Source organism: Nicotiana attenuata, unplaced genomic scaffold (assembly GCF_001879085.1).
Source record: "Nicotiana attenuata strain UT unplaced genomic scaffold, NIATTr2, whole genome shotgun sequence".
In the NCBI taxonomy this organism is placed as follows: Eukaryota; Viridiplantae; Streptophyta; class Magnoliopsida; order Solanales; family Solanaceae; genus Nicotiana; species Nicotiana attenuata.
In genome coordinates, this window is record NW_017672675.1 from 110,928 (window position 1) to 134,000 (window position 23,073).

The 23,073-nt window shown below is 36.2% G+C and overlaps 1 protein-coding gene across 1 annotated transcript; it reads left to right on the top strand.

The window, feature by feature from the left end:
- Window positions 1–1,208: 1,208 nt before the first annotated feature.
- LOC109214065 (ABC transporter F family member 5-like) lies at window positions 1,209–6,922 on the top strand. Its single transcript, XM_019377946.1, has 9 exons — window positions 1,209–2,275; window positions 3,191–3,532; window positions 3,908–4,048; window positions 4,179–4,358; window positions 4,471–4,626; window positions 5,491–5,592; window positions 5,684–5,812; window positions 6,177–6,281; window positions 6,623–6,922. The coding sequence occupies exons 1-9, from the start codon at window positions 1,445–1,447 to the stop codon at window positions 6,716–6,718; spliced, it is 2,082 nt and encodes a 693-aa protein (XP_019233491.1). The 5' UTR covers window positions 1,209–1,444; the 3' UTR covers window positions 6,719–6,922.
- Window positions 6,923–23,073: the final 16,151 nt, after the last annotated feature.

Here is a 23,073-nt window from a genome sequence, read left to right on the forward strand (position 1 = left end):
TAAATTAATGTTTTTTCTTAATAGAATAGAGGAATTGGCCCTTTTTTGACTTTTAGGCCCATTGAGTTGAGCCGATGGAAAACGCTAAAAGGTTATGAACCACACACTTATATAATCTCATTGTAGTATGTTGCAAAATTACAAAAAAATGATGTCTTAGTCATATCTATAGCTGCGTGGTTGATGCACGATCTTGCATTTTCCCTCCACGTGGCACAAAACGACAGCATGGAATCATTTACCTTGGCGTTGGAGAATAGTCTCTGTGTCTATGTACCACAAACACAAATTTCCTTCTATACGATTTCCTCCAAATTATCTCCTCCCACATCTTTATATTTCTTCTCCTTAATACCACACATACATTTATGTATTATTGGACTTTGGAGAAAAAATCGTTTGTGCTCCTTCCACATTATCACATTTTCCTTAGTTATGAAAGTTATATGTAGCATTTAACCTTCTCTTAGTATTGAAGGAAAATGTCAATAAAGTTTGTTTTAGAATCAAAAATATTATTCACTTTAGTGATAAATCTAAAAAATTTAAGCACAATTCTAATAGCAAAAAAGGTTAAGCTAGCATTTGGATATATGTTTGGATAAAACTTGAAAAGAAAAACTTTTTGAAGTTGTATTAAAAAATTATTTTTCAAAGTTGAGATTCTATTTGAACATGTTTGATTGAAAAATATTGAAGTTTTCTGATAAATTTTTTTTTTCAAATTTTTAAAAAAAACTGATCAAATTTTACTAAAAAATAATATTTTTAATTATTTATTGAATGATCTCCGCACAATCTAAGGGCAGCCTAGTACACTAAGCTTCCGCTATACACAAACCACAAGGGATCTATCATATACAACCTTACCCTATATTTCTAAAAATTATTTTCATGGCTCGAACACATAATCTTTTAAATTATTTTCACAGCTCGAATACCTAATCTTTTGATCATGACAATAGCTTTACCGATTACGCCGTAGGCCCCTTCAATGTACCAGTTGTTAGCAACTCCACACAATCTAATTTTCCATTATCCGCAGAGCAGGCAACATGGAAATTTTCACCATCTTGAATGGCAATTGACAAAGCTAATAAATCCATTTTTTATCTTAAAAAAGGAAATAGTATCAAGAAATAATATTAGTACTTCATAAAATAAAAAAGGAAAAAAGGGAACAAAGAAAAGTTTATTTTTCTTTAAATTTCTCTCCATAAGCTATTTATTCTTCCTTCTTCTTCATCCTCATGGGCTGATAAGAGAAAAGTGGTTTCGCAGCGAAGATAGAGTCTCTCTCTTCCATTTTCTTCACAGAATCATAGAAGAGAAAACCACATTCACCCTCAAAACCACTTTACTCCCCTCATCATACCCTTTATCCAATTCTTCATTGAACCCTAAACTTCTTCAAACTCCAAATTTTACCCAGAAAATTTCAAGAATGGACCTTGCTACCACTTTCCTCACTGGCAGAGCCAATCTTCTTTGCCCACGTGTCCTCTCAATACCCTCTAATACTTCTCTGAAGAACAGTACCTGTACTACTGTTTTCAATAACCCCAGAAGAAAAAACCTTAGAATTTCATCAAAGTTACAAGCCGTAGCTGTTGAAACTGCTGAAACAGAGGTAAAAGATGACATAGAGTCATTATTTTCTAATAATTCAAATGAGGAAATTGATTACAGGAGGAGTAACAAGCAAAATACTAGTGGGGCTTCAAGTATTTCATCTGGGGTTAGGCTAGAAAATGTTAGTAAAAGTTATAAAGGTGTTACTGTATTGAAAGATGTGAGTTGGGAGGTAAAAAAAGGTGAAAAAGTAGGTTTAGTAGGTGTAAATGGTGCAGGAAAAACAACCCAATTGAGGATTATATCTGGTTTAGAGGAAGCTGATTCAGGGAATGTGATTAAGGCAAAAAATAATATGAAGATTTCATTTTTAAGCCAAGAATTTGAGGTTGAGTCAACAAGAACTGTTAAAGAAGAGTTTATGAGTGCATTTAAAGAGGAAATGGAAGTTGCTGAGAGACTTGAGAAAGTTCAGAAGGCAATTGAGAAATCTGTTGATGATTTGGAGTTGATGGGGAGGCTTTTGGATGAGTTTGATTTGCTGCAAAGGAGAGCACAAGCTGTGGATTTGGATGTTGTGGATGTGAAAATTAATAAAATGATGCCTGAGTTAGGATTTGCTCCTGAGGATGCTGATAGGCTTGTGGCTTCATTTAGCAGTGGCTGGCAAATGAGGATGTCTTTAGGGAAGATCTTGCTGCAGGTATGAGATGTTTGATTTATTTTCCTGAATTTTTTGTTTAATGTGTGGTTAATTACTGTTGAGCAAGTAATTCATGTGGATATAATACTTCATATTATGTTTTGTGTATGTATTTCCTGGATATGTAATGTTTTAATTTTTGGCTTTACTCGACTTTAACATGCCCACTATGGTAATATATTGGGGTTAAATGTTAATGACTCAAAGAGAAGGGGAGCCTTGGCGCAACCGTAAATGTTGCCGCCGCGTGATCAGGAGATCAGGGGTTCAAGCCGCGGAAACAACCGCTTACAGAAATGCAAGATAAGGCTGCATACACAAGACATGATGTGATCCGGCCCTTTGCTGGAGCCAGCGCATAGCGGGAGCTTAGTGTACATGGCTGCCCTATTAATGAGTAAAAGAGCTTGTTAAGCCTCTAATCAGCAATAGGGTGTGCCAAAATGATTTACTCTAGATGTTGAGTAATTTGCTTCCGAGTTTCGAACGTGACTACTATGCCTCAATTTCAAACAAGTTGGGACCGGCTATATGAATCCTCACTCACCATGTTCCCCATTTGAATTAATCTCAGGCCAAGATTATATCAAGTAAAAATAAAGTGAAAAGCACTAGAGATTTCTATTTTTTTTTTTACTGATATACGAATCTCTAATAAGGCCCTGAGTAATTTGCCTTCTAAGAAGGAGAATATTTCTATGCAAAGCTATGTTGCTCGGAGTTGGATCCTCCAAAAGTAATGAGGATCCGACACGGGTGCGGCGAAAATTCTGGAGGATCTAAGCAACATAGCTTCAAACAACATATTAGTCCACTTATCCCATGATATATCTTTGGTTGATGGGTCTTAGACTTGGCAAATATTATGTGTAATTATTATTTTTGCTTGGGGAGTAACATGTTTGATTTTTGCAGGACCCAGACTTGTTACTACTGGATGAACCAACCAATCATCTTGACCTTGATACAATTGAGTGGCTTGAGGGTTATCTTAATAAGCAAGAAGTTCCAATGGTCATTATATCTCATGACCGAGCTTTCCTTGACCAATTGTGTACAAAAATTGTGGAGACCGATATGGGTGTATCTAGGACATATGAAGGAAATTACTCGGATTTTATTATTTCAAGGGCTGAATGGATTGAAACACAGAATGCTGCATGGGAAAAACAACAGAAGGAAATTGAGCAAACTCGAGGTTTGATAAGTAGGTTAAGTGCAGGAGCAAACTCAGGTCGTGCATCTACTGCTGAGAAGGTAAATATAGATGTCTCCATTGTTGAACTGTAACTGCAATATGTTTACTTTCCACAGGAATGCACTGTTTTTTGTGTGTGCGTGTGTGTTTGGGGGGGGGGGGGGGGTGCTCTAGCGCTGAATGAAATAAATGTGATAACAATTCAGCCTCTTCAATGGTGTTAGTTGTTCTGAAATGTATAGGATCCTCGACTGGGATTATTATTCTGCAAATTAAGCTAGTAAATTTAGAAAAGGAGGCGCACACCTGATCATTTCGGCGTTTTGCTCATTAGGGCCAACTTTTGTCATATGCATGTTTGTTAGAACTATGTTGTACCTTTTATCCAGACTTTGATTACTGATGTCATCCTTGTGTTTTTTTGGTGATAACAGAAGCTGGAAAAACTTCAGGACCAGGAACAAGTTGATAAGCCATTCATTAGGAAACAAATGAAGATTAGGTTCCCTGAACGCGAAAGAAGTGGAAGAACAGTTGTAAATGTTAAAAATCTGGAATTTGCCTATGAGGATAAGGTAACATAAAACATTGACACTGAGATATTAATTTATTTCTTGTTTTGGGGACATGTTGATGACAATTAGTTAGCATTGCATCTGATATTTCTGGGTTGGCTGTTATCTTACATTTCACTTTTACTGGCAGGTCCTTTTCAAGAATGCAAATTTGACAATTGAGAGAGGAGAGAAAATTGCTATCATTGGTCCTAATGGTTGTGGAAAGAGCACTTTTCTTAAACTGATTATGGGTTCACTGAAACCAACACGAGGTGAAGTTGTGCTTGGGGAGCACAATGTATTACCAAATTACTTTGAGCAGAATCAGGTATGTCACCTTTGTAATCTTCTTTGGATCTTTGGTGGTGTTTTTACCCTGTTGTCCATGTGCTGATGTGACCAAGTTGATATTAATCTGTGTTCATTTTTCTTTCGTTAAGGCTGAGGCACTCGATTTGGAAAAAACTGTTCTTGAAACTGTAGCAGAAGCTGCTGATGACTGGAGACTAGATGATATAAAAGGACTCCTTGGACGCTGTAATTTTAAAGCTGACATGCTTGATAGGAAGGTTTCCTTTTTGAGTGGTGGTGAGAAGGTAAGACGATAGAAGCAGCTTTTTGTATCTTCTCTGCGTAGTGGTGACAGGGAGAGATAGTGTTTCTCTTTTGTTTGTTTATGTGTTTTTTCTTGGTTATTTGATCTTTATCCTTTGACTGGAATAATTACTTTGTCTAGTGCTCCTTTCTCAAATTTAAAGCCATATGATCATTACCCTTTCGCAAATTACCATTTTCATCTATAATTTTTTTTTTAAATAGCTTTAGCTGCAAACAGGACTGGGCATCAATAGAGGCAATATCTGCTTTTGCTAATTTAGCTTATTGAAAAATGTCGAGTACTACCTTTCTTACCTATGAGCCATCTTGCTCTAGTATTTTTATGATGCTATATGGTGGTGGCTTATTGGTGAATGTCAATCATTAGTATGATTTGAGACGTTAATAGGTTGCTATTGGCTGCACTGCTGCATGTGATCAGAGTTTCAAGCTCATTTTGGTTTTGTGAGCTTTAGTTTGAAATGTACAATTGTGGTGTTTCTGTCTTTACTTCCAAGATTATCTTTGACTTTTGACCAACAGCCTTGATGTGGGTAAGATAAGTCATCTTTTCATTTTTTAGAGGCTTCCAAATAAGAATCTTAACTGATAATTTATCCAGGTGTCTGATAGAGTGTCTATTTATTGTGGCATTTCACCATCTAGCAGTAACAATTTTAAATTTCATTGTCGACGAATTATTTATTTGATCTCTAAATTTTGTCTTAACTGTGATGGCAGTATTTCTTGATATTTTATTCAGTTATCCTCTTTCTTAAGGCTAACTACTACTCCTTTTGTGCCTGTTTTGGATTATTCTCTTGTTCTTGTTTTGAACTTATGCGTCAACCTTATTTGTTTAGGCACGTCTAGCCTTCTGTAAGTTCATGGTGACCCCTTCGACTTTGCTTGTACTGGATGAGCCTACCAATCATTTGGATATACCGACAAAAGAAATGCTTGAGGTACACTTCTCTTCTCATCAGTCCCTACATATTTCATGTTACCTTGCGTGAAACTTATTGACGTTCAATTTTCTTTCTAATCTGTCTGTAGGAGGCTATTACGGAGTATAAAGGCACCGTGATAACTGTTTCGCACGATCGGTACTTCATAAAACAGATCGTTAACAGAGTGTTGGAAGTGAAAGATGGCACTCTACATGATTATGAAGGAGATTACGATGTTAGTTTCTAAGTCACTCTCTGGCCCGGCATCTTATGGCAATTAGCCTATATCGCCAGTATTAAGTTTGTGATTGAATGTTTTCAAAATATTGATTAATACATCAGTAAAATAGTCACATGCAACACACGTAAATTGTTTGCTTTCAAATTGTGTCTCCTTGAGTTGCAACACCAAATATTGATTTTTTCAAACGGAATGATTTATCTTTGCTTTTAGGTTTACTTTGGTGGGAATGTGTTCTTGGGTCTGATTGTAAAACAAAAAGTCACCAGTAATTAGCAGTAATACTAAAACTTCATTACTTTTCCGTGGTTTCTTGTTCTCTTTCTCGAGTAAATGAACGTTTACGTATTGCGTACAGTATTATTTGGAGAAAAACCTTGAAGCAAGGGAAAGAGAGCTTGAACGAGAGGCAGAGATCGAGGACAAGTCTCCAAAAGCTAAAGCCAAATCCAAGATGTCAAAGGTAACATTTGCCCTGTCCTAGATCACATAACACAATAGCACAGATTCATACACGTCCGGGGAGCTTAATTCCCTTTAATGTTCTGCCCAATTGATGAATTGGTAATTATCGGTAGCATGCTCTGAAATTGGCCTTGGGGTGATTGGCAAAGTTGCCGCTATGTGACCAGGAGGTCACGGGTTTGAGCTGTGGAAACAGCCTTTTGCAGAAATGCAGGGTATGGCTGCATACAATAGACCCTTGTGGTGCGGCCCTTCCCCTGTCCTCGCGCATAGCGGAAGCTCAGTGCACCGGGCTGCCATTTATGCTCTGAAATTAACTTATGTTGTTTTGACTGGCAGGCGGAAAGGGAAGCTCGGAAGAAACAGAAAATGCTGGCATTCCAAGCAGCAAAACAGAAGTCAAAGAAATCAAAGAACTCCAAGAGATGGAACTGAAATGGTTTTTTTAGACGCTCCCATTCAGCTTCTATATGTTTTCTTTCCTTTGTACAAAGCTCTAGTGAGCTACATTATCTTTCCTACTGTATATATAACAAATAGATAATTATATACTACTAGTTGATTCAGGATGTTGTTGAAACAAGAAAAGCAGGCTATAATCTTCGCAAAGTTATTGAAAATTTAGATCAAGCAGTCTAATTCACGTCTCATCGTATTGGAAAATCAGATCGTAAGTATTGGTAGTTAATTTTCTCGCTTTTGTGGAAGTTAATACTATTGAAAGGATAGACGTAGTACTTCCTCCGTTCTATTTTATATGACTATCATTTTCTTATTATTGTAGCATTTTGAAATATTTGAAGGCCCATTAAGTAGGACGATGCACACTTGGATATAGTAATAAGTGTAGGCAGTCTAGGAGTGGTTTAAGGTCTAGGGAGAGCCCCACAACCAAGTTATTAAAGTTTTAAACGAGCGCGCACTAGGCCTAGCTTCAAACGAGTACAACTCCCCAGATATAAAGAGCATGATGTGATTCATATATTAAAATAAAGATCTTCGAGTCTAGTATCTAACAATTTTGTACACTAAGTTATGACCCTTGAGGACTTGCCAGTGACGGTAAATTTAGTGCTAGAGACGGGATTTTTGAGCACCAAACATAGTCAAGGAGCTAAGGTGCGACGCTAATGAAGTTTTTTTTTTTACCTCAAAGCTCTTTCCAAACGTTAACGTGAGTATTATATGATGCATTTGGGTTATATAAACATCAAAAACAAGAATCCTATCCTACAAAAGTTGTCTAGAAAATCAAGAATTCTTAAAAGAAGAGATTTTCAAGTTTTGACTTGTAATCTCACTACTCAATCTTCATATACTGTGTTGCAGTAGAAATCATGATTTAATTGAGATGTTAGATGAACCCTATGAAGTGGGACTTGTGAATGCGATTGAGTAGAGGTTGATGAATATTGACTTAAAGATGAAAATTGAGCTATGTAGTAGTCTTAATAGTCTCAATAAGGTATTACACACCACAAATTGGAAAGATAAATTCGAGCGACCATGTTAACGAGAATTTTTGAGATTTTGATTGGCCTTGAGCCCAAGTATAAAATACTTGAATCGTATGAAGAAGAATTAACTTAAATAGCCGATTACTTAAGCGCTTAAACTTAAAGTAGCCGGCGGATATATAATAACCTATAATATATGTACAATCGTATATATTTACATAAATGTACGTCCGTGCTTGTGGGCACAAGCAGGTAAGAATGTCACCATATACTAAAATATAAAGTGTCATGTTGTTTTACAAAATTCTTATTTTAAAAGCTTGTTGGCAAAATAATATTTGACGCAAATGTTGTAAGTTTTATTATAATTTATGTATTCAAAAAAGTATAAAATGTACAAGAGCTATTAATATGCTTTCATGAAACTTATGCCTTTTTGAAAACTTGATAAATGAAATAGTCATTATATCTTTAAAGATTAAAGTTAAACTGCTAAAGGTTTTAACATAAAAAGGTTACATATTTAATTTTGTTCAAATGGTTTGATTTTGCTACGAGTCCTATGATTTGCTAAAAATAGATCTTTTGAGGATACTAGAGTATAAATATATTTTTGAAATATCCAATATTTTTGGGAGCTACTAATGTAGACGATGGATATTGGTATGAATATTGAGTTTGTAACCATGGAAGTACTTGTGCCGAAATAGGAACGTAATTTACGGCTAAGCAGAAAGTTGCGGGTCCTCGCATTGTGAGGGCAAATGATTATTACTTAAGGTAATGAGGTTAAGTCGAAGCATACAACACTACAAAAAGCCGACTAGACACTTTAATCAGGCTATCAAACTTGTAATTAAGCTTAATTTACGTTTAAAACTTACTAGGCTTTACAAATAAATATTATTAATCAGATAACATACATGGCTAAAGATGGTAGCATTTCTAGCATACTTGATATTTGATATGCCTAAAAAAATATTTGGCAGTAAAAGCTAGAGGGCTGAATATAGATGATATATCCGTCACTTAATTCATAATAGACAAAATTTACAAAAAAATAAAAAAATAAAAAAATATATAAAAATAAAAAAATTGGTCATATCTTGTAGATGGTTATCATTGTCATGATTGGGAGCATTGAAAGAAATAAATTCCATGTATAAATTTCGGCATTGTAAATATATTAAGGTTCCTATTTTTCTTCGATATAATTAATACATAGGAATATATAAGTTAGTAAAAATTTATATGTTATTTTATACGGGATAGCTATATAAGTTAGTAAAAATTTATATATTATTTTATACGGGATAACTGTAAAATATTAATGCAAGGATCATAATACAACTAAATGATAAAACTAGTTACTTGGCGAGCGAACTAAGAGTATCAATATGTACCACATTATTATGTTGCTTATTTTGTAATTAACATTAGATACGTTTGTTTTCTCCATAATATTCTGTTCGCAAGCTGGTCTCTGAGTAGTGGTATATCTGTATATATAAAAGTTACTTTTTCCCTTAAGGATGGAGTACATTCGCATTATTCAAGATCTAAAGTTGATATGACGCTTTTCCCTACGCATATTCAGGAGTATGTTATATATTTACCTTTCTCGTCAGTTAATTTTAAAAGTTTTTTTTTTTGTTGTTATTGATAAAATCAAGATATCTGCAAAAAAAAAATTAAAATTTTCTTTTCTTTGATTTCAGGTTGCATTCTCACTTGCAGAGAAGAAAGCGCAACAAACAAACAACGTTATCTTATAACCTTTTATCTTTTATAATTTTGCAGCTTATAAGAACAAAATGTCTTTTAAAACTCAGGTGAGTGCATATGTTTATTCACACACAGATATCTATGTTTTATCTTTTATGTATTAGTTTAATATAATATTTTTTGATCTTCCACAACATCCTACAAAAAATTTAACAATAGATTTGTCTTATTTGTAAAATAATAATGTTTGCCACTTCTTTCTAACTAGATCGCACACATATTTTAATTATTATAATAATATGGTGCTTTGTAATTAACAACCATCATAAAAGGATGGTTTTTAATTTTCAGTTCTCGTTAATGTAAAAAATAACTGAATTCACTACTTAACACAGATTTTTTATTATTAAAAAATAGCTTAGTTCACCTGTATAAAAGTGATGTGATACTAGAAGTATTTAAATTAATTAGTTTCATAATTATTAAATTTCTCAAAGTTGACATGGTCACATACTCTTTAATTGGAAGGTGGTTAATATGATTCCCCAATTAATAATTCTCTCTCTCTATATATATATATATACTAGAATTTACTATTTACCTTAAACTAATATTTTTGTTATTATGATAAAAAAAAATACTTTTTAAAGTTAAATCTTAGATTTTCATTGAGGTTAATGCCTTTCTGAAAATTTTGTAATAGTAAAATCTGAAATTTTTTGTTCTCTAATTACATTCGGACTTTTTTTTGGTAATCACATTGAAATATTTTCAAATTCAAGTTAAATTTCAAATTTCCATTGAGGTTAATGCCTTTCTGAAAATTTTGTAACAGTTAAAATCTGAAATATTTTTCCTCCTCTAATCAATTTTAGTAAGCACATTAAAATATTTTCAAACTCAATTTAGATTTCAGATTTTGTTAATGCATGTTAAAAGTTATTTTTCATTGTTGTAATTCATTAGTGTAAGATTTACTAATCAAGTAAATTTTCCAATTATGCTCAAGCTAACTTCAGAATTTGTCCATGTTAATATATGTGAAAAGTTTATTAATGTTGTAAAGTTTAAAAAAAAAAAAAAAGTACGTTATTTATGTCTTTCCTAATTATATTGACTGTTGTCTATTAGGATTTGATGAATTTCAGTAAGCACTTTAATCAAGTAAAATTTTAGATTTATTTCCTTTAGTGCAAGTGTAGAATCTGATTTGGCTGTTATAAAAACTTTCAAATATCTTGGTAAGAATTTAAGCACATTAATACATTTTCCTTTTGAAGATAACTTTTAACTTTACTTCTACTATTGCAATTGAAGTTTTTGATTTGATTGTTAAAAAATTTAAAATTGTTGTAAAACTTATTGTTAATGTGGACGTCCACTACTCCCACTATTTTCACTCATGATGTGAATAACCTCCCACTACTCATCACTATTATGATTGTAACTCCCACACCTCCATAACCTCTCCCCATGATCTCAATTGTTAATGTCATGTTTAAGACAATTATTTTGTAACATTCATATGTAATAGTATAAATAGAGGCATGAAATGTGAGATGGAATATAGTTGAACACTTGATGAAATAAGAAAGTTATCTCTTCTTCTCTTATTCTACTTATCTTCTTGTTTATATTGTTACTTTGAGCTACATTTCTTAACACGTTATCAGCACGAAGTCTCTAACCTCAAGATTGAATTCCACTTTGCAAAGGTATATATCTACAACCTAGTGTTCAAATTATCAAATTGTTGCTACGCATTTCTTTTCTGTGGAATCTACTTCTTTTGGATTTAGTCACTTAGAATTATGTGTTGTCTCGTAAAAAGGAAATATGACAATTATACTGAGTGCATTATGTTTAATGCCAATAGTTGACATGTTTGTCAGAATAGTTAAGATTAGTTGAAATAATTTTTCCTACTATTTTAATACTCTATCAAATGACTTCCCGATTTCTTTCCTTGCGACTAATGGCTTTCGGAAGAAAAAATGTTTTTGTTTATTTTGAAGAATTATATGTTTATATTTATTATTGCGTCATAGCTAATTCATGTATTTTTATGGTGATTAACTGGTCAATTGATGTTATTATTTTTATGGGATATGATCAGATTGACCCTTTGATAAAAATATTTTCATTTATTTCTTTTTACTATTTCTAATTCATTTATTTTCTTTGATAGTTTTTACTATGTCGAACTTGTCAAAGCTTGAGTTTGTGGCACTTGATATTTCTGAAAAGAATTACCTATCATGGGTTCTCAATGCTGAGATTCACTTAGCCGCTAAAGGCCTTGGTAACACCATTACTCAGGGTAATGAGGTATCAAGCCAGGACAAAGCGAAGGCCATGATTTTCCTTCATCATCATTTGGATGAAGGTTTGAAGGTTGAATATTTAACAGTGAAAGATCCACTTGAATTGTGGGCTGGCCTGAAGGAAAGGTATGATCACCTTAAGGCTACGGTATTGCCAAGGGCTCGATATGAGTGGATACACTTACGGTTGCAAGATTTTAAGACCGTAAGTGAGTATAACTCTGTTGTATTTCGAATAACTTCCCAATTAAAATTATGTGGGGAAGTTATGAATGATGAGGATTTGCTGGAAAAGACTCTTACGACTTTTCATGCCTCAAATATGGTATTACAGCAGCAATACCGTGAAAGGATTTTAAAAAGTATTCTGAATTGATCTCATGCCTTCTGGTGGCTGGGCAACATAATACCCTTTTGCTGAAAAATCATGAAGCCCGTCCCACAGGGTCAGCTCCGCTTCCTGAAGCGAATATGGCAACTAGACGTGATAAGTCTGGAAAAAAACGGAATAATAATCATGGCCATATGAATTTACGTGGGCATGGCAATGGTAAGAGACGATATAATAGTCATCATCGTGGTGGTCATGGCAAACGAGAGAACGATATGGGTTCCCAAAACAATCCTTCAAGAGGCAAAAGCGGTAACTGCCACCGCTGTGGCATGAAAGGTCATTGAAAAATTGAATGCCATGCACCTGAGCATTTTGCCAGGCTTTATCAAAACTCCATCAAAAGAAAGGCAAATAATGTTGGAGCATCTTCTGCTAATGCCCCAGTGGAGTCTCACTTGACCTTTAAAAATGATTTTGAGGCAGGGCCTTCAAACAAAAATAATGACAATGCCGAGGCAAATCTTGCTTTGAATGATGATGATTTTCAAGGCCTCGATGATCTTACTCATTTGGAAGTTGAAGATTTCTTTGGAGATCAAAACTAAAATTTGATCATTCTATTGGGGAATGCAATTATGTTGTTATTTTCAGTGTTTTTGTCTCGTCTAAAGTTGTTTTTATTTTTAAGTAGTACTTAAGTTGTCTTATGTTGTCGTTGGTGATGTTAGTTTTTTCTGTATTTCTCATGATGTACTTTTATTTTTTATGAAGAATATAAAATTCCCCAGTCTTCAATTGGATCCAAGATGAGTAATGAAGATTTATGCCTTTTGGATAGTGCTACAACTCACACAATATTAAGAGAAAAGAAATTTTTCTCTTATTTGGTTATGAAAAAGGCTTATGTTACTACAATATCTGGTAGTACAAAGTTGATTGAGGGCTCTAGAAGAACAGCCTTATTGTTACCTGGAGGAATGATATCAACTATTGATAATGCATTGTATTGTAGTAAGTCTCAAAGAAACTTGTTGAGTATCAAAGTTATTCGCCAAAATGGCTACCATGTTGAGACATCAAATGAAGGAAAGGTTGAATACCTTTATATTACTACAATAAAAGCGGGTAAAAGATATGTGCACGAAAAATTACACGCATTTTCTTCTGGGTTGTACCACACAAACATTGGTGTGGTTGAATCACATGCCATAGTAAACAAAAGGTTTACTACTTCTAATGATTTTATCATTTGGCATGATCGGTTGGGCCATCCCGGTTCTAACATGATGCGCAGAATAATAGAGAATTCAAATGGGCACACATTGAAGAATAAGAAGATTCTTCAATTTAAGGAATTCTCTTGTGCTGCTTGTTCTCAAGGAAAATTGGTTATTAAGCCATCAGCAGCTAAAGTTGGGATTGAATCCCCTGCATTTCTGGAACGCATACAGGGTGATATATGTGGGCCCCCCTCCATGTGGACCATTCAAGTATTTTATGGTCTTGATAGACGCATCTACAAGATGGTCACATGTGTGCTTATTGTCAACTTGTAATATGGCATTTGCGAGATTGTTGGCCCAAATAATAAAGTTAAGAGCACAATTTCCAGATTATGCAATTAAGATAATTCGTCTTGATAATGCTGGTGAATTTACATCTCAGGCCTTTATTGACTATTGTATGGCCACTGAAATAAAAGTTGAGCATCCGGTTGCTCATGTTCATACTCAAAATGGTCTAGCAGAATCAATGATAATAGCTAGACCATTATTAATGAGGACAAAACTTTCCCTTTCAGTGTGGGGACATGCTATTTTGCATGCAGCAGCACTTGTGCGCATAAGGCCAACCAGTTATCATAAAGTCTCCTCATTACAGTTGGCTTTTGGTCAGGAGCCAAATATTTCCCGTCTAAGAATTTTTGGATGTGCGGTATATGTTTCAGTTGCTCCACAACAACGCACAAAGATGGGTCCCCAAAGAAGATTGGGAGTATATGTTGGTTATGAATCTCCTTCTATTATTAAATATTTGGAGCCTATGACAGGATATTTGTTTACAGCCAGATTTGCTGATTGTCATTTTGATGAATCAGTTTTTCCAACATTAGGGGGAGAAAATAAACAGCTGAAAAAAGAGATAGATTGGAACGTATTATCTCTATCTCATTTGGATCCTCGTACAAATCAATGTGAACAAGAAGTTCAAAAGATCATTTATATGCAAAATGTTGCAAATCAATTGCCAGATGCATTTACTAACCTTCCACGGGTTACTAAATCGCATATTCCAGCTGTAAATGCTCCAATTCGAGTTGATGTCCCAGCTGGACAGTATGATAATGCAAATGAGTCTAGGCCATGCCTTAAACGTGGCAGACCAATCGGTTCCAAGGATAAGAATCCCCGAAAAAGGAAAGGAGCAAATGATCAAGTTGATCATAACATGGAGGCAATTGCTCAAGAAGAGCATAAAGACATAATAATTGATAAGACCTCACAGGAGGTTCTAGTACCTGGAAATGATGAAAATGAAGAGATCTCAATAAGTTATGTCTCTATGGGAAAAAGGTGGAACCGGAATAATGTTGTTGTTGACAATAATTTTGCATATAACGTTGCAGTTGAAGTAATGCAATAAGATGAGGATCTTGAGACAAAATCTGTCGATGAATGTAGACAGAGAAATGATTGGCCAAAATGAAAAACGCAATTCAAGTGGAATTGCCTTCACTCAAAAAACGTAAAGTTTTTGGACCAATAGTCTGAACGCCTGAAGGTGTCAAGCCAGTAGGGTACAGATAGGTTTTTGTGAGAAAACGAAATGAGAAAGGTGAAGTCGTAAGATATAAAGCATGACTTGTGGCACAAGGGTTTTCGCAAAGGCCTGGCATTGATTATATGGAGACATATTCTCCTGTGGTAGATGCAATTACCTTCAGGTATCTAATAAATCTGGCAGTCCATGAAAAGCTTGATATGCGGTTGATGGATGTTGTCACAGCCTACTTATTTGGTTCACTGGACAATGAAATTTTTATGAAAATCCCTGAAGGATTTAAAGTTCCTGAAGCACATAAAAGTTCAAGAAAAACTTGTTCAATAAAGCTTCAGAAATACTTGTACGGATTAAAGCAATCAGGGAGGATGTGGTACAATCGCCTTAGCGAGTATTTGCTAAAGGAAGGGTACAAAAATGACCCTATTTTCCCTTGTGTCTTTATTAAGAGGTCTGGATCTGAATTTGTCATCATAGCTGTGTATGTTGATGACTTGAATATCATTGGCACTTCTAAAGAGCTTCCAAAAGCTGTAGAATGTTTGAAGAATGAGTTTGAAATGAAAGATCTTGGTAAGACAAAATTTTGTCTTGGCCTACAAATTGAGCATGTACCAAATTGAATTTTTGTCCATCAATCAACATACACTGAAAAGGTTTTAAAGCGGTTTTACATGAATAATGCACATTCATTGAGTACCCCAATGGTTGTGAGATCGCTTGATATAAATAAAGATCTATTTCGGCCTCAAGAAAATGATGAAGAGCTCGTTGGTGATGAAACTCCATATCTTAGTGCAATTGGGGCACTGATGTATCTTGCCAACAATACACGATCAGATATTGCTTTTGCAGTAAGCTTATTAGCAAGATTTAGCTCCTCCCCAACCAAAAGACATTGGAATGGTGTTAAGCATATATTTAGATATCTTCGGGGAACTATAGATATGGGATTGTTTTATTCTAATGAATTCAAGCCAGAAATGATTGGCTATGCCAATGCAGGTTATTTGTTTGATCCACATAAAGCCCGATCTCAAACAGGCTATTTGTTTACATATGGAGGTACTGCTATATCATGGCGTTCAATGAAACAAACAATAGCTGCCACATCTTCAAATCATGCTGAGATAATAGTCATTCATGAAGCTAGTTGGGAATGTGTTTGGTTGAGATCAATGACTCAGCATATTCAGGAAATGTGTGGTTTTCTTATGAAAAAGGATAATCCAACAACACTATATGAAGACAATGATGCTTGTATTGCTCAACTGAAAGGAGGATACATCAAAGGAGACAGAACAAAGCATATTTCACCAAAGTTCTTTTTCACGCATGATCTTCAACAAAATGGTGAAATTAATGTTCAACAGATTCGTTCATGTGAAAATTTGGCTGATCTTTTCACTAAGGCTTTACCAACCTCAACATTTGAGAAGTTGAGACAGAAGATTGGAATGCGCCGTCTTCGGGAAATAAAGTGATGTTTTCATGAGGGGGAGTGAGATACGCGATGTACTCTTTTTCCCTTAGCCTAGGTTTTGTCCCAATGGGTTTTCCTGGTAAGGTTTTTAACGAGGCAGCAAATAAAGCGTATTACAGATATGTGTACTCTTTTTCCTTCACTAAGATTTTTTCCCATAGGATTTTTTCTTAGTAAGGTTTTAACGAGGCATATTATCTATTTTTGGACATCCAAGGGGGAGTGTTGTAAAACCTATAGTTAATGTGGATGTCCACTACTCCCATTATTTTCACCGATAATGTGAATAACCTCCCACTACTCATCACTATTATGATTGTAGCTCCCACACCTCCATAATCTCTCCCCATGATCTTCCCCCATGATCTCAATTGTTAATGTCATGTTTAAGACAATTATTTTGTAACCTTCATATGTAATAGTATAAATAGATGTATGAAATGTGAGATGGAATATACTTGAACACTTGATGAAATAAGAAAGTTATCTCTTCTTCTCTTATTCTACTTATCTTCTTGTTTTATATTGTTACTTTGAGCTACATTTCTTAACAAAAATATCTTTGTAAGTAGCTAATGTTCCTTCTAAACACATATACACTTGCTAAGCACAACTTGGTAAAATATATGAGACTATTTACTTCTTTAACTTAAGATTTCATATTTCGCTGATATTATTGAATGCAAATCATATTTGACTATGAAATCACTTTACATTTTTATTTATGATGAAAAGATTACTTTCAATTGTAATATTTGGCTAGAAATTTAATTAATTACCGTTGTGGAATTTTGTAATGTATATAAATAGCCATAGTACTCCATTTCTTACAAGTGTCATTTCTTGAAACAGTTGATCAGTAAAGTTTATTTTATTGTAGCAATGGAAGAGAGGAGGGAAACAAAAAATTCCCATGATGAAAATAGAAAATGAAAGCGATCTTTATGTTTATAAAATATTCATATGCGTTTGACTACGAGTTCATTCGGTCAGGAAAAAGTAAATTTGTCAAAGGACAATATAGTTCATTATTCTAAAATGGTCAACTTCAATCGGGAAAAAAGTTCGAATATATCCATACATTATGCCAAATGGCTCATTCCCTCCATTAACAACTCGGTAAATCTGAGTTCTTGCCGTTACCAAACTGAGCTATATTTATTTTATTGACTAACGAAAATAATTAGATACTAATTAATCGGACTTCTTTGCCATTCGCAACAGAGAACATACACTCTCTTCAATGGAATCTTCAGTTTTTTGAAAAAACACTTCTTACGAGTTTCTTTAGTGGCGGTGGTGGATATTGTGGGAGTGTGGGAGGGATCTTTTGAGTTGGAAGGAGATGGAGAAGAAAGAAAAGACAACGAAATTAAAATTAGAAGGATGTTTAATTTTAAGTGTCACGACCCAATTTCTCATATAGGCCGTGATGACGCCCAACGTTGCCGCTAGGCAAGCCTACAGTGTACTAACTCTGTGATCATTTCTTTTAAAGATTTGAAATAATTGATTTTTAGTTTGTGCATAAATAAGAAGTAAGAATTTAACAAAAATGAGAGATCAAAATTTTTAAGCAAGTGAGATAAGTAAAATAACCCAAAAACCATCAAGTGTCTACTAGTATGAATCATCAACACCTGGTGTCACAAGTGTATGAGCAACTAGTAGAATATACAAAAGAATACTACGCTACTATCTGAAGTGAAATAGACAAAAAAATACAAGCAAAAGAAAGACTCCGGTTGCTGTAGAACGGGCTCAGATGGGCAGCTCACTGCAAAGTCTCGGAAAAAGCCAAGGATGCGTGCCGAGCTGATATCCAGATAAACCTGCCTCAGATCCTGCACATTCAGTGCTGAAGTGTAGTGTGTGTACATAAACAATATGTACCCAGTAAGTATCCAGTCTAACCTCGAAGAAGTAGTGACGAGAGGTCGGCTTTAACACTTACTGTCACGACCCAAATCTACCATGTCGTGATGGCACCTAACGTGGAACTAGACAAGCCGATTCTTTTATCAAAACAAACCGATACTTAAAAATAAGGATTTCTTCAAGCTATTTAATTAATAAAACTTCATAAGATAAATCTGAATGACATAGTGCGATATGAAAAGCCCAACATCGGGGTGTCACAAGTCATGAGCATCTACCAAGGACTGTCTGATATACTAAGACTAATACAGTCTGGAAAACAACTAATAATATCTAAAGGAAGATAGGAGGGAGAAGAGCAAGGTTGCGATCGCCATGCAACTATAACTCCACAGATCCGCGGCGGATGTAATCAACGCTCGCTAGCACGTCAGGAACCCTTGGATCTGCACACAAGGTGCAGAGAGTAATGTGAGTATGACAACTCAATAAGTAATAAAGGTAAATAAAGACTGAGCAATAAGAAACACATAAAAAAACACATCATGAAATCTTAGTAAGTACAACATGCTTTCAAATCAGTAAGTGAATCAAATCATCTCGTGTTAAATCCAGTTTTCGGTAAAAATCATTGAAGATATCTTTCAACAGTTTTCAACAGAGGCTCAATGAAATTGATAGTAAAAGTGATGAAAATCATAAACAGCCCCTCAGACACAACATCACTCACAAACAGCCCCTCGGGCATATCTCATGTCACTCACTCAGGGTACCCACGCGCACTGGGGGTGTGCAGACTCCGGAGGGGCTCCTACAGCCCAAGCGATATAATCCGCACGGACAATTCATGTGTTGCACGGACAACTCACGTGCTGTAGTATCAATATCAGAATCCGCACGGACAACTCACGTGCTATAGTCTCAATACCCTTACAAATCAGGCCCTCGGCCTCACTCAGTCATAAACCTCTCAAGCCACTCGAGCTATCAGTGAAAACAGGGTGCTCAGCCCAAAATATCATTTTATGCATCAAAACGGAGTAGTAAAGACAATATGACTGTGTTTATGATATCAGTAAACACAGCATGACTGAGTATAAATCTTAAATCAAAACAATGAGAGGATAATAAGAAAAGGCCCCTAAGTGTCCAAACAACTTTGGCTCAAGGCCCAAATATGGCATTCAGCCCAATTTATAGAAATTCATTCTCAATCACATAAGAATCATATAGTTTCAGTCAATTACGCAACTTAATAGTTGCTACGGGACGGACCAAGTCACAATCCCCAACGGTGCATGCCCACACGCCCGTCACCTAGCATGTGCGTCACCTCAAAGTATTGGAACGATGTGAAATCCAGGCTTTCATACCCTCAGGACTAGAGTTACAATCATTACTTACCTCAACCCGGTCAAATCCCTACTCCGCGACGCCCTTGCCTCTGGAATCGGCCTCCGAACGTCCCGAGTCTAACCAAAAGCAATACAATGCAATCAATATTGGCCAATAAACCAATTCCATACGAAAAATTATCAATTTAGACCAAAATCCCAAAATTCACCCAAACCCGGCCCCCGGGCCCACGTCTCGGAATCCGACAAAACTCACAAAACTAGAAACTCCTTTCACTCATGAGTCTATACATGCCAAAATCATCAAAATCTGACATCAAATGGTCCCTCAAATCTTCAATTCAAACTCTCCAATTTCCAAGCCCTAACCCCTCAATTTCATCCTTAATTTCTACCAAATTCATGCTTAAACAACTGAAAATTACCATAATCACAAGTATTGAGCTCAAGTAACTTACCGCAATGCGTATCCCCTTGATTCCCTCTTCAAAACCCTCCAAAAAGCTCCAAGTCCGAACAAGAATGTTGAAAAAAATCTCAAATGCGCAAAGGGTTCAATTTATACCTTCTGCCCAGGCATTTCCGCACGTGCAGCCTTATTCTCGCACCTGCGCAATCGCTTCTGTGGTCCAAACAACCGCACCTGCGGTTTTCACTTAATCGCCCAAGGCCGCTTCAGCGGTCCATTCCTCGCACCTGCGGTCTCGCAGGTGCGCTCCATCTTCCGCACCTGCGGTCCAGCCTCATCTTCCCAAATCCCGCATCTGCGGTCCTCTTCCGCTTCTGCGGCCACCGCACCTGCGATCCCCACTCTGCAGGTGCGGTTATGACAGTTGAAGGAAATCTTAAGCATTTCTCCAAATTTCATCCTTGATTCGCCAGCCAACCGAAATCAGCCTGAGGCCCTCGGGACCTCTACCAAACATACCAACAAGTCACATATCAACATACGAACTTAGTCAAACCTTCGGAACACTCAAAGCAACATCAAATCACCCTCGGATTCAAGCCTAAGAACTTCTAAACTTCCAAATTCCGCAAACGATGCCAAAACCTACCAAATCACCTCCGAATGACCTGAAATTTTGCACACACGTCACAAATGACACTATGGACCTACTCCAATTTCCGGAATTCCCTTCCGACCTCGATATCAACATTTCCACTGCCGACCAAGAATCGCCAAATTTTCAATTTCGCCAATTCGAGCCTAATTCTACCACGGACCTCAAAATCACATTCCGGACGCTGCTCCCAAGTTCAAAATCACCTAACGGAGCTACCCGAACCATCAGAATTCACATCCGAGATCGTTCACACATAAGTCAACATCCGGTTGACTTTTCCAACTTAAGCCTTCTCAAAAGAGATTAAGTGCCTCAATTCACTCCAAAACCACTTAGAACCCGAACCAACTAACATAATATGATGAAATATAACCGAGGAACACCTAAGGAAGCAGAAATGAGGGAAACGGGGCTATAACTCATGAAACGACCGGCCGGATCGTTACACTTACTATGGGCTAACAATAAAATGTCAAAATTTTAACTAAGCATGGATTACATAAATGTAACTGAAAACTCAATAACAGGAAATAATAAACAATCTTTTCACAAATAGTAACTCCCAAAATTATTTCCATCATTTGACAATTTATATCTCAAGCCAATGAAGCAATATCAATTATAATTGGTTCCAAAGATTTATTAGCCGCAATTTATTGCTCACCGCTCTCCCTGTGGGTCGAGCCTCCTTTTCAGTCGCCCCCTCGAACGTTGTTTTCGGGGAGCTGGGCAGAACCGAGGTCGTATGGCCCGATCCAACATAAAAATATTTAAACTGTACACTGTCGAGGGTCGAACGGCACGAACCATAGATGCATCTATCTGCAACCAAGGCATTCGGCCCGCTCTACAAGAAGAGAAAATACTTTATAAACAGTCAATTCAAGATTTATTAAGAGGCTAATATTCAAAGAAACACCAATTCTCAATAACAGTCTAGTGACCCAAACAATTTCACGTAAGTGAAATTTCACCTTTTACAATTCCTTCATCAAGTTCCGAAATGACTTAAGCGATTAAGTTAACAAGTAGGGTGCAGACATCATAAGTATAGCATCGTATGGGTCCTAGACTACCCGGACTTAAGCATAATTAGTAGCTACGTACGTACTCTCGTCACCTCGTGAGTACATAGCCCCCACAATTAGGAGCACATATTAATCAATTCATATATGAGGTTAATTCCCTCTTACAAGGTTAGAAAAGAGACTTACTTCGTCTCAAAGCCTACTTTCCGGTCCAAATTGTGCTTCAACTCTCAACTTGGTGTCAAACGACTCGAAACTAGTCAATTGTTATATAAAATAGTCAATACACGTTCAAAAGTTTATTTCCTAGCTATTAAAGTGATTTTCCAACCCTAATTGAAAAATTCCTAAAATTCACCCCCGGGTCCACGTGCCTGGATTTCGAAAATTTTTGAAGAAAGTTGTTACCCATAACCGCATGAATTCAAATATATGATTTTCACTAAATTTCGTAACCATTTCGGTGTTAAATCCCATTTTTATCAAAAACATAGGTATTCACCTAAACCCATGATTTTCACTAATTTACATGTTATAATCTTCTCATAAACTATATATTTAACTAACAATAAGTAGAAATTACTTAACCAAATAGCTAGGTCGTAATCCCCCTTTTTGAAGCTCCAAAATCGCCCAAGTGTGTGAAAAATGAGAGGAAAAGGCCTAAGTCCTGTTTTTAAAAACGAAGTTCTGCCTTGCTGAAACCCCCTCCTTCGCGAATGCGGAAGAAGACTCGCGTTCGCAAAGGCAAAATTTCATGGCCAGAAAAATCCCTGCGTCGCGAACGCAAGGACAGCCTCGCGATCGCGAAGGCTTGAGCTGCTTGGGCATCGGGAACGCGATTGCACCTACGCGAACACGAAGGGCAATGTGCACTGACCCTCCTCGGCCCCTTTCCTCTACGCGAACGCGAGAGGGGATTCGCAAATGCGCAGGCCTAGGATCATAGGGCTTCCCGAATGCGAAGAGCAATTGCTCACTGCCCCAAAATCCTTCTCCGCGAACGCGATGGCCCTCCCGCATTCGCGAAGAAGGAAACCAGAATTTGAAAAATCTGGTTTCCTCAACTTAGCTCCGGGTGGTCCGAAACACACCCGAGCCCCTCGGGACCCCGTCCGACTATACTAACAAGTCTATAAACATAATACGGACCTGCTTGAACTCTCGAAACGCGTAAAACAACAACAAAACCTAGAATCACACCCCAAAACCAAATTGAATCAAGATATGAACTTCAAGTTTCCAAATCGCTCTGAACGCGCCGAATCATACTTAAACTACTCGGAATAATATCAAATTTTGCGTGCAAGTCTTAAGTCATTATACGGAACTATTACTGGTCTCAAAATCCTATTTAG

What these genes read in the sequence shown, in the direction of transcription:
- LOC109214065 (XM_019377946.1), top strand. Translation starts at nt 1,445, where the DNA reads ATGGACCTTGCTACCACTTTCCTCACTGGCAGAGCCAATCTTCTTTGC. An exon ending in CGACAAAAGAAATGCTTGAG is followed by an intron (nt 5,593 to 5,683) that starts GTACACTTCTCT and finishes ATCTGTCTGTAG; the next exon opens with GAGGCTATTACGGAGTATAA. An exon ending in ATTATGAAGGAGATTACGAT is followed by an intron (nt 5,813 to 6,176) that starts GTTAGTTTCTAA and finishes TATTGCGTACAG; the next exon opens with TATTATTTGGAGAAAAACCT.